This window comes from Pantherophis guttatus, chromosome 8, assembly GCF_059756535.1.
Source record: "Pantherophis guttatus breed Tessera chromosome 8, ASM5975653v1, whole genome shotgun sequence".
NCBI classification, from domain to species: Eukaryota; Metazoa; Chordata; class Lepidosauria; order Squamata; family Colubridae; genus Pantherophis; species Pantherophis guttatus.
Genome location: NC_142070.1, coordinates 79333312 through 79345718, shown reverse-complemented (window position 1 = coordinate 79345718; position 12407 = coordinate 79333312). Strand labels below are relative to the sequence as shown.

At 39.1% G+C, this 12407-nt stretch overlaps 1 protein-coding gene across 1 annotated transcript; it reads right to left on the bottom strand.

Annotated features, from left to right (window-relative positions):
- Nucleotides 1–545: 545 nt before the first annotated feature.
- LOC117669949 (uncharacterized) lies at nucleotides 546–6805 on the bottom strand. The gene is made up of 2 exons (XM_034424768.2): nucleotides 4372–6805; nucleotides 546–2148 (listed from the first exon to the last, which is right to left on the bottom strand). The coding sequence occupies exons 1-2, from the start codon at nucleotides 4631–4633 to the stop codon at nucleotides 1211–1213; spliced, it is 1200 nt and encodes a 399-aa protein (XP_034280659.2). The 5' UTR covers nucleotides 4634–6805; the 3' UTR covers nucleotides 546–1210.
- Between the last annotated feature and the right edge of the window lie 5602 nt (nucleotides 6806–12407).

Sequence of the window (12407 nt, the reverse complement as noted above, 5' to 3'; positions counted from 1 at the left end):
CATTTTTACCAGGTTGTTATGGTCACCTGAGTGATGCAAATGGGTGTGGAGCCTTCTTGGAACTGCTGAAAGGACTGTCCTGTAGATTGGAGGTAGATGATGTTGTATATTGGATATCTCTAAACTACAACACAATCCTTTCAACAGTTCCAAGATGGTTCCACACCCATTTACACCACTCAGGTGACCCTGATAACACATAAATCTCCAGGTGACCTTAATCTCCAGCTGTCTGCAAGCTGAAGAAGCTTCTTGGAGAAGCGAAACAAAGAAAAAAAAACAGGAAGTCCAGTTGCCTCTTGGAAAAAAGCACCACTCGAGTATCTCCATAAATCTTAGTAGCTGCCAAATTGAATGTATGTATAGGAATATAGTTTTCCTGTGCTATCCATGCCCGTCTTCCATTTCAGTTTCAAGGCATGGAGATGAATGAACCACAGAGAATCCAAAGGGAGATGATGAGAAAAGTTTAATTTTATATATTGAGCAATAAACCGAGATAGCGACAAGAGTGAAAAGCTTTAGAAAATAAATTCTCGATGCCATTGAAGTTTTATATACTTTATTCAACGTTACAAAATCCATTTGTAGCAAAGAAGAAAATAGTTCACACATTCATTGGGCAACATTAAAATGCAGATTCTGCAAGGACAATATCCTAAATACGTTTGGGTTCTATCTATAGTTAATACATCATATAAAACACAATAAGCTAGTCCTTTCCTTTCTCAAGTTAAGGAACATTATTCCTTCTGCTGAGAGGAATACAGTAGTGCTTTCTTGGGCAATGTAAGAGCATTAGGAAAATACTGCACCTGGGCTCAGTAAATGCATACATCCCACCCCCCACTCCTTAGCTAGTCTTCATGGTTACATGGCTTTTCCCTAGGAAATTTTTAAAAAGTTATGCAGCAGCCACAGCAAAGGGGTGAATTTCAGCACAGCGTCCAAAATTTCAAACCCAAAGCTCGGCTCTATTGTTTCAATATGAAATAGAGTTATGACTGTTGCAAAAAAAACAGTCTCCCTAGAAAACATCCATTTATGAAACAATTGATTCCAAGATACCATTCCCTCCCCCCTCCCCTTGGAATGTTGCAATTATTAATCAAAGAATTAAGCACAGTCCGTAGTAAGACTGACTTTGTAGGAAAGCCAAAGCATCAATATAATTTTGGCTTTTTTAAAAAAGGCTTTTTGAAGTTGGCCATTAACTCCTGGGTCTTCCAGGAAGTAGCCTGCATGGCCACCGGGCCAAATGAAGAATCACCCTCTCTGGGAAGCGACAGCGCACTGCAGTCGTGAGGGAGCCCAGCCAAAAAGAGTGTATGCGGTACCGCTGCGCGGGGAGATCGAGTCTTCTTAGAGCACCGTGGAACACTTCCAAGAATCGCCGTTTGCACAGTAGATGCCAGTCGCTATATAAGAAGAGAGGCCCTTCGCCGCGAGGTCTCACCGCCAAATAATTTTTGAGTGCCAGAACGGGACAAAGCGACGGTTGCTCGGTGGATCTTAACCAGTACGTGATGCGCCCTGCGCCCGTCTCAGGAGCCGCTATATTAAGGCCGACGCGGTCTTCCTCCATTTCGATATCGTCCAAGCAAAGCAGTTCCGGGTGGAAAGTTGTGCAGGTCTTAGCCACTATTTCTTTAGGCCGCAGAGCTGCGTGGAAAGACAGTAAAAACACCGCTCGAAACATAAGGCATTCGTAGAAACAGACGCAGACTCTTTCGAGGGCTCCCAGCAACGATTCCAGGGTATCCATGCTCAGCGGGATCGGAGGTTCTCGCTGCCACTGCATGCAGACGATCATGTGGGAGGTGAACAAGTCCTGAAGCGGATCCTGGAAATTGAAAGTCTGGGATAGGTAGGAGAGGCCAGACAGGTAGGTCAGTATTTGGGCTGCGGCGACACCCTCTGAATCCAGAGACAGCAGAAAGCCTCTGAACTGGTGTCCTGGGATGGGCCAAGCCGAGGGGAACCGGACGGTTGCTCGATAGGCAATGAAAAGCATCAAGCCCCAGTTGTACGCTTTCCAAATCGTGGGGTGCCCTGACCGCTCGAGGAGGCGCAAGGCCTGTATAGACCACTGGCCTACAGGATGGGGTGCAAAGCCATCGGGGGCTTGATCTCCAGTACTCCATTCCCCTGGAAAGAAGCAAAAAAAGAAAGAATCAGCAACTATTCACAAGTAGCAACATTTTTTTTAAAAAAGCCTAGAAACAGAGGGATTTGCAATGTTGGCTCTAACAAGCTGGTCCACAACTCTATAATAGAGTTTTAAATGGGAGCAAGGCACTTTGGCAGCCATGCCCACAATAGCTCCTTACCTATTGCTAACCTAGGAATTTTTTTTTGTCTAAATAAAGTATGCTTTACAGCCCTCTCTAAGCTGTTTACAGTCAGCCTCTTGCCCCCAACAATCTGGGTCCTCATTTTACCCGCCTTGGAAGGATGGAAGGCCGAGTCAAACTATTAAAAGAAATATTTCCTGCATCTCCTAAAATTAGAACTCAACTCTCCCCTCCATTGCACCTCAGTTGCAAAACCATTTTTTATTTTATTTTGTCAAGCATATATAAGATTACATATAAAAGTATAAACATGATTGTGAGTACAAGCTGATGCGTTTATGCACGCCCCTTACAGACCTCTTAGGAATGGGGTGAGGTCAGCAGTAGACAGTCTTAGGTTAAAATTTTGGGGTGAAACCACAACAAAGGCAGGTAGTGCATTCTAGGCATTCACCACTCTGTTGCTGAAGTCGTATTTTCTGCAATCAAGTTTGGAGCGGTTCACTTTAAGTTTGTATCTATTGTGTAATTGTGTGTTGTTGTGGTTGAAGCTAATGGGCCATTAATGGGCCATTTCCAAATAACATTCCCATGCAATGCAGCACAGCAAACGCAGGGCGTCCTTTAAAGCAGGGGTCTCCAACCTTGGCAACTTTTAAGCCTGGCAGACTTCAACTCCCAGAATTCCCCAGCCAACAAAGCTGGGAGTTGAAGTCTGCCAGACTTAAAGTTGCCAAGGTTGGAGACCCCTGCTTTAAAGCTTACTGCGATGGGGAAAAGGGGGAAAAAAACAGCAGGGAAAGTCCACGCAGTAGGAACAATGCTCAACAAGCAATTGTTGGGTCGTGTTCCTCTCAAAGCAGCCAAGACCCACTAATAGCTTTTAAATTGCTTTTAAGTTAATTTATATGCCGCCTTGTAAGCGAGACGGGGCAACGTATAAATTTAATAAGTATAATTTATCTCCCTTTTGGTCGCCCAACTCCAGAGGGAGATCTGAAAGCCCATAGAGGTGTTGCTGGAGGGGGGTGGGGGAATCTTAGGCAGGAGGAATTGCACTTCCCAATGGGACTTTTTCCGCACTGAATTGCGAACGATCTCCTGGGTCGGCAGCCGAACAAATAAATAGAATTCTTTATTGGCCAAGTGTGATTGGATACACAAGGAAATTGTCTTTGGGGCATAAACTCTCAGTGTATATAAAAGAAAAGATACATTAGTCAAGAATCAGAAGGTACAACACTTAATGATAGCCATAGGGGACAAAAGAGCGAGAAAGAAAAATCACTATCTATTTGTCTTCTTAAGTTTTCGCGGGTGTGCATATGCAAAAAATTAAAATCTCGGGTGTTTTCCCACGTCATTGTAAATAAATTGGTTAAAATATTTAAAATCCTGGTTAAAATCCCAGCTTAAAATCTTCTAAAAATCCTTACAGAGCACTCTGCAAGGTCCTTTAAAACCTCAGCCAAGGGACCTTGCAGAGTGCTCTGTAAGGATTTTTAGAAGATTTTAAGCTGGGATTTTAACCAGGATTTTAAATATTTTAACCAATTTATTTACAATGACGTGGGAAAACACCCGAGATTTTAATTTATATATATATATATATATATATATATATATATATATATATATACATACACACACATACATATATATATACATATATATGGAAAAATAATTTAAAAAGAGGGCTTTAATTGCGACAAATTGCGTTATCTTCACATATATACACACACACCACCACCAGATCACAAACAGCACATTCAGACAACCAAAAGAATCCCCGCGATCTTCTGGCGGCGTGAGAAAGCGCAGGCAGCAGAAAAGCCACGTGCGTTTTCCTCCAGCCCTCGATGCGCAAGCGCAGAAGAGGGGAGGGAGAAAAAAACAGGCAAACCGCTTCGCGCATGCGTCCGCTTTAAAAAAAAAAACAAAACTCATCGTTCGCTCTCAGCACGCATGCTCGTAATTTAAAAAAAAAAAACCGAGGGAAAATGGTCCCTTCCCCTCGGCACGCGCCGCTTTCTGCGCATGCCCAAAAGAGAACCGAACCGTTTTTCCCGCCACTTACCGGCGTCGGGGAGACCTCTCGTTTCCTCAGCGTGAGGTAAATCCTCAGCTTCTTCTAAGCCGCCTTCCGACGTCTCCGCGAAGGAAGTAAAGGCTCGGTCAAGCGAGTCGGCGGACGAAGCCTCGTCCGGCGCGCCGGGAGGAGCGGAGAGCGCTTCCCGCAGGAATCCGAAGGCCGGCTCCCCGGCGAGGAGCAGCAATATGTCCCAGAAGCAGCAATTGAGGTCTTCGGGCCTGGAAATGAAGGGGCTGAAGCGGTTCATTTTCAGACCGGGCGACTCCGAACCGAGCAGCAATCTCGACTCCGACTGAGGTGATTTGCGAGGCGCGAGTGCGGCCTTTTTATAGGCAAAGAGGGAGGGAGGGCTCCCCTGGGAGCAGCCAATGAGCGACCGGGCGTATCCTTTGCGCGTTCTGATTGGCTCCTCTTTTAAATGGACATGCCACGTGGTTTGGGTCGGCTTAGAGGCGCGAAATTCAAAACAGTTCAAGGCTAATTTGCGGCTTCTTTAGATAAGAGGCTGACCTCCGGCCATCTAATTAAAGATTAGGAATGCTGATAGCACAACTGTTGAAATAAGCTCTGCTTGGTAGGGTTGCACGGGGAGCTCTTGCTTAAAGAGTCCCAGCTGACTAAATGGTTAAAAGCAAGCAGACAAATGTTATTTAAAACATTTTTTAATGTTTTTTTTAAAAGCCTCACCAAAGGCCCTTGTGGGGAAAAAAATGGAGCCCAAGTTAACTTGGTTATAGGCCTCTAAAGGTATTTTCTCCTCCAAAGTTTGCCTGGGTGAGAAATTGGAGAATTCATCTGTAGTTCATTCTTCAGAGCTTGAAGAAGCTTCTTGGATGAGGAGCAAAATGTCTTCAAAGAAAAACCAGAAAGTCCAGTTGCCTCCTGAAAAAGCACCTTTGAGACAACCATGACCTGGATGACTGAGAATCTCCATGGACATTTAGTTATATCTACAGAACTGAAGAACCTTCTTGGATGAGAAGAGAAACATCTTCAAAGAAAAACCAGAAAGTCTTGAAAAAGCACCTTTGGGATGAACTGGACCAATGTTTAATTATATTATCTGGAGCTTTTTGGGGCTTCATTTTATATAGGGATTCTTGATCATCCAGGTCATGGTTGTCCTAAAGTTGATTCCCCCCCATCTCCCCTAAAAAAAAATAGCAACTGGATTTTATTGAATTCACAGTCCAGTTGGAAAAGGCATCTTTGGATTTAGGCTTCAATATTAGCCTTTTAATAAAGGTGTTATTAGCATTTTAGCACCATAATCTAAGTTCAAGAAAACATTTTTTTTTTTTGTTCTGAGCTCAGGCCATTTGTTTTTACGATGTGAGAACTAATCTTTTCAGCAACTGAACAATAAAGAGTGTATTCTGGAAGTCCTTGAATACACATGCAAGTGTTAAGAAAGATACAAAAGAAAAAATATACACTGGTAAGTTTTAAGAAAGATACAAAAGAAAATACACTGGCAACTTTTAAGATACAAATCCAGCTGAGGAAGAGTAATGTAACCCATAAATTTGCCACTTGTTAACACTTAATCAGTGTTTACTGTGTTTCAATTCTATGTGTAATCAATGATTTCTATTTGATTATTGCTTTCTGATGTATCACATATACTGAATGTATCATTGGTTTCTGTACCCTCCCCTTTTAATAAACACTTTTTTGCTTTGGCTGAAGTACTTATATTTCAAGTATATTCAAGTATATTTGTATTGTTGGATAAGGACAAAAAAACCTACCACTTTTGCCAAAGGTAATAAGTATTGTTTTTCTCCCAAATTCAGGGAAATAAATTCCATTAGATTCCATGCAACTCTGGGTGCCTGAATTTCTAGGGAATAATTGGACTGGATGTTATTTGAAGCTAGCCCAATGTGATCAGTTAAGCATAGTTTATGATTCACTTTAGTTAAGGCTTAAGACTAAGAATGGACAAATCTTAGTTCTAGTGTTGTCTTTGGCACAGAAATCAGTTGCGTTATTTTGGGTCATTCATTCTCTTATAGATCTGGAAAGAAGGCAAAATCCCTTCTGCCAAACATAATTGGATGGGTTTGTTAAACTAAATAAATTAAAAAATCCACTTTCCTGGAAATTAAGAACTACACACATTTTCAGGATTCAGTGACAGAGTAACTTCTGAGTAAACACAAGTAGCAATCAGCTTCATAAAAAATATGAAACGGCCTGTTTTCCTCTAGAAAGCACTGTCCTGCTGCTGCTGCTACTTTTCCTGACCATGCATTGTTTCAATTTGGAAGAATTGCTTGAAATAAATTGCCTGGTTCAATTAAATTTAAAATATATTGATAAGAAGAAAAGTGTTTGGTTTCTCTTCAAGACAGTTTGAGTGAAGTACTTTTTTTTTTAATTTTCTTTGGAGTGGCAGGTGTTTCCGGTATAAAAAGAAAAACATCTTTGTGGTTACCCAGTTTCCTTTAGTCTGTGCCATCAAGTTCACCAATCAGCTTCTTTTGCACTAGATTGCAGCACCATGTTTCATTAAACATTTACCTACTTTTTTTTAAAAAAAATCCCTATTGTTTTATTTCTACCTGCCAGACTTTAAATTATTTGTCTTTTAACATGTTTTTTTTTAATTGTAAAGTAAAACCACTCAGATTTTATTTACAAAAAACAGTATATTGGCAAAAAGGTATATTTTACATCCATTGTTAAACACGATCAGCTGGGCTATTAAAGAGAGAACTAAGATGTACAGTTGTCCTTGACTTACAACAGTTCATTTACTGACCGTTCAAAGTTATCACTGTTTCACTAACTTTAACTGCAGTGATTCCTTTAACAACTGAGGCATGAAAGGTCCTGCAACGGGGCAAAATTCACTTAACAGTCGTTTTGCTTAGCAACAAATTTTGGACTCAATTGTGGTCATAAGTTGAAGACTACCTGTATTTAGATTTACCTATGATGCCTGAAAGTGCAAGCGTTTGTGTCCAACACAGGCAAGATAACTTTTTTTATATTGGGTTAATTCAAAAATAATAGTGTTCTTAGTTTGTGAAAAGAAAGCTCAGTCAAATATCAAACTTCATGTACTTAATGTTAATAATTAAATTCCATCCTGGTTATAGGAAAAAATAACTAATTCTCATAAAGTGAATACTTAGCCTACCACAGAAGAAAATGTTTTGGATTCTAAAACGAAATGTAAATATCTCTGTTTGACTAGACTAAAATAATAAAATAGGAAAACAATACCAGATCTATAAAAATATCACAGAATCAAGATCAAGTTGTCATATTCTCTGGAACTCTAGTTATTAAATGATAGGAGAATGTAGACCTAATATTAAAGGCTAAAGTTTTAAGGTAATTAGAAAGATGTCATTTTAACATAAATCTCTGGGAGCACAAGATGAAATTGAGTAGGAACCTTTTGACTAGACCATGTGATAGGCTGTAATTAGGAAGAGAATTAAGAAACTAATGTTTGGGCCAAATAGATTAACTTCTGCTAATTATTAAACTGTTAAGATTGCCATTAAATGCTATAGCCTATTAATTTCTGCTTATTGTACAATAGAATAAAGTTCAGTCTTACTTAAATGATGGCAATTCAATTTACTGTACCCTTTAATAAAATGCTCACAAGTCAACTCTTTTCCCAGTTCTGGAGGCATAAGGTAGCTACATTCCCTTCATTTTTGTGGTGCATTGTATAAAAACAATTTGAATTTGCTTGGGGATGATTGAGGCAAGGGCACAGGCAGGAGAGAAGGATTAAGCTGTTTGCAATTTACAAATGGGTCATGAGGCTAATTCCATTGATAGATTAGGCTGATTTCTGTTGATAAGATTGCCTTATAACAGTGTAACTAGGTGTAAAGGCATGTGATTACAAATATCAATCATCATTATAAATTAGCATTGCATTAGCAAGGGGCTCTCTTCATGAAACTTAATATTTTCATTTCCTAAATGTGCTTTATCTGCAATCCTGATTCAGGATTCACTTGGGTGATTTTTTTTGTTAAATACATATGAACTAATAATAAGCATCAAACACAGCAGAACCTACCTACTTCTAAGTAAACATGCGTGGGATTTTGCTATAGGTAGATGATGGTAAACCAGTTGTGCATTTTTCTTCATATGTCAGTGAGTAAACTTTGGCTTAAAAACATAGTTAATACTAACAGAAACAAAACAGCAAAAATATTAATGTAGCTTCCTCTTGTGTTTGTTATTTCTAGAATAGAAAAGCTATTAGCTGTGGCATCGACTGGATTTTTTTTGTATTTTGTTTTTTTTTTTAAAGTAACTTTTCAAATGATAAATCATTTAAATTCTTTGAAGTAAGATGCAGTTTAAAATTACTTTGTGGTATTCCTGCAGAAGTCTTCATGTTGGATTATAATAAACATAAAATCTACCCTGAACAGAATGTTTACATCTGTTGTTATTGAGGCTCAAGAGAGTCATTTTAAAAAAAATAAAGATTAATTACATCACATTCCTGTGTAGAAAATTTGTAAAACTAAGCTTATTGAAACCTTGTTTTAGGAACCAAGCCAATGCTTATTCATTGTGGAATGAAATGATTATATTCAGAACTTAATAAAAACAAATCATACTTCTAAATTATTTTTGTTCAAAGCATTCATTATCTGAAATGGATTGGGAAATGAATAGAAAATAATTTCTGTTACTTTTGAAATTTGAAAGGAAGCTTATAGTTCAATTATAAAATCAGACCTGCCTGCTTTGGAGTCTCCTGTCTTAGTAGCATCATTTATATAAATCAGCAGATAAATGTTCCTGAAACATCTTGCTGCTGTTGGATTTTTTATTTTTATTTATTTTTATTTTGTCCCTTTGAATTAATATTGGCTTCTGACAACTGCATGCAGAAATCGCCATAGTTTGGTGGATTATTATTTTTTTTTGCAAGATTTCAGAAGAGATTTGCCTTTACCTGTTCCCCAGGGCTAAGAGAGAATGGCTGGCCCAAGGACACCCCGCTGATTTTGAATCTAAGACAGAACTAGAACATGCAGTTTCTAGCCTGATGCCTTAAACACAGCGATAAGACCACCACTGTTGTTGAAGGCTATCCTGTCCTTTTACAGCATTATTGAAAGAGCATTTTTTGAACATTCAGGCTGCATCTGTTTTCTTTTAACAATTTCAACAGAAAACAGTTCAGCTTGCTTTTGCACCATCATATTTCCCCTTAGTTTTGTCTTTGCAAGATAAACAATCCAAGCGTTTAATTGTTATCTATATGGCTTGCTTTATAAATCCCTTATCGTGCTGGTTTTTCCATGTTTTTTAGTACACATCTATGAAACAACACACTAGAGTATGAAAGTTTTCCTTTAATTTATGTATCTTGTATAGCACCGAGAGATCCTTTGTGCTCTCTGTGCTTGGCTGTTTTCTTGCTGACATTTTATTGCCCAAACTAGGTAACATCATCAGCGCTAGTGAGGAGTGAGGCTTGCTCTCCATTTTTTTCCCTAGTGGCTTGCCCTGTCAGTGTGGATGGGAATGGTCTTGGAAATTCTTTGTTTGCCAGTTACTTTGATGTTCCCAGATGTTAACCTTGGAATTAATATGCTCAGCTGGATCTTGATTGCTGATGGAGAAGTGTTTTGGTCTTTTTATTCCCTTTTGGCTTACTAGCACTGATGGTTTCCTAAAAGGTGCTTTTCCAAACGGCAGCTAGACTTTCTTGGGTTTTTTCCCCTTGAAAACATTTTGCTTCTCATCCAAGGAGCTTCTTCAGTGCTCACTGAATGGTGGGGAATATGATAATGTTACGTAGTTTGTGTAATGAAATATCTGCAAGAAAACAACCAAAACAAAACAACCAAGCTCAGAGAACATCAAGGACATCACATTTCAACCCTGAGCTATAAATATTCTCCTTTATTGTACAGCGTTGTTTGATTTTCTTAGAAACGCAGTGAATAATTGCCAGCACGTGAAAGCTGTTCCCATTTTCAAATCTGATTAAGAATGGGCAATGTTGCAACTCCAGCTAATGTTAGCCTGATGTTTCTACTATCTTTTTCTCCTAGTTGTGATTGCTAAGAGCAGAGCATCCATACAGTAGGCGGCTGGGTTCACTTTTAATCATGTTAAATCATGTTTTATTTCACCATTGAACTGAATTGAATTGACCTTGCTGTAGCAAACAAACAGTAGTTGTCTAGATGCATACTATACGATTAGAGCAAAGGGAGAAATCCCTCTGAGTGTGCTGAAATATCCTTATAGTAGCTGTGTTTTCTGGGGATGACATAACTAGTGTGCCTGTGTGCATTCTGATGTACCTTTTCTCCTTTTGTATCCCTAGTACTGCACAGCCTTAATATTCATACCACCAAAACTAAAGAGATGATATTTTAACTTTGGGTACTGTCCTAGATAGTTCAGCAATATATTCCAGTAAGAAGTGAAGACTGGAATAATGCGGAGATACAGGGTAGCTCACTTGCTTCCTTAGAGACTGGCCTGGTACTTTTGATATTTGCTGTTCAATGAGTCAAGAGCCTTTCTGGCTCATTCTCGTGTGTTTTTATTTTTGTTTCCTTGCATAAGTTGCATCCCAACCTGCCAATAAGTAAATGACAGCTGTCAGGTTTCCAAACATAAAAACACAGGGCATGATTACTTACTTCACGGACTCCTTTTTTAAAAAAAATTGCATTGGCCATGTTCCTCTCTTCTTCATTATAGCTTTGATTGCAATCATGAGCATGTAAGAAGACATGTTCTTCTATGTTCTAAATAAATTGTACAGATTTCTGCAGACCGGTGGCTCTTTCCCCTACATTTGTTACAATCCTTAAAGAACCCTTTCTTAACAAATGAAAATTAGATGCTGCATACACCTTTTTACTACAAGAAGTTAACTAGTTTCAGCAAACCTATAGTTTAGGAACATATGTGTGTTAAAACAGAGAATACACTATTTTAGTGTTTATTTAGAAATGATCAACAGTTTAGTGGAAAAAACACTGTTCAACCTGCCTGCTGTTTGACCAATTAAAATGCATATGCTATTTTAGATGGCTTAAACTTCTACTTTTTATAGGAAATGACATAGGTTTTTGTTAGCACCTACATCAAATGGTTCCTAATTTAAGCACAGTCTTGACAGAAAGTTTTAAAGTGGGAAGTAGTTTCCATTCGGCCTACCCAACCCGTGTCCCTTGAGAATGACAGCCAATTAACGAGCTCTTAAAAATTAAAAACAGATCAGCTTGTCAAGGTAATTGCCAGTTGTTGAACTGAAACCACAAAAACATAGTTCAAAATAATTTTTTGACAAAGAGTTCTCAGGGTCTTAACAACTCCAATAGTTTCCTGCTTTCTACCTTTGTCATGCATGAAGCTAATTCAGATAAGTGAAAAACTATCAAAGCTCAAAGCTCCTTCCCTGGGAACATTTCCTTTCATGATAAGAAATGCTTATTAAGGTCCTCCTACCAAATTATCAAAGGCCCATAAGTGTGATAGTCCTCTGGATTTGAAGAAGAAACTCAGAGGACTACCATATTTGGTGCTCTCTGAGCTTGGTTGTTTTCTGGCAGATGTTTCATTATCAAATAGAAGAGAATATTTGTAGCTCGGAGTTGAACCTAGTTGGGACATGAAATATCTGCAAGAAAACCACCAAGCTCAGAGAGCTCCAAGATCCCCGCAGCTTTCATTGCAAAATGGTAAGTACGCTTAGCTTCCCTCCTTGTATATCATATGTCACCAAGAAGCAGAGCTTTGCATGCAATTCAGTACACACTTAATAATTGTTAATTCTGACAGAAGACAATATTTCACCGATGATGTTACCTAAATCAGGGGTCACCAACCTTTCAGACCTCAGGGACTACTAAATTTATAATTTTAAATCCCGCAGACCACTAATATGATCTGCCTAATGACCGGCTGAGTGGGCATGGCTAGGTGGTCATGTGAATGAGTGGGCATGGCCAATTCGATGTCACTCGCATTGAGGGGTGCCTCGCTGGCCCACCCGG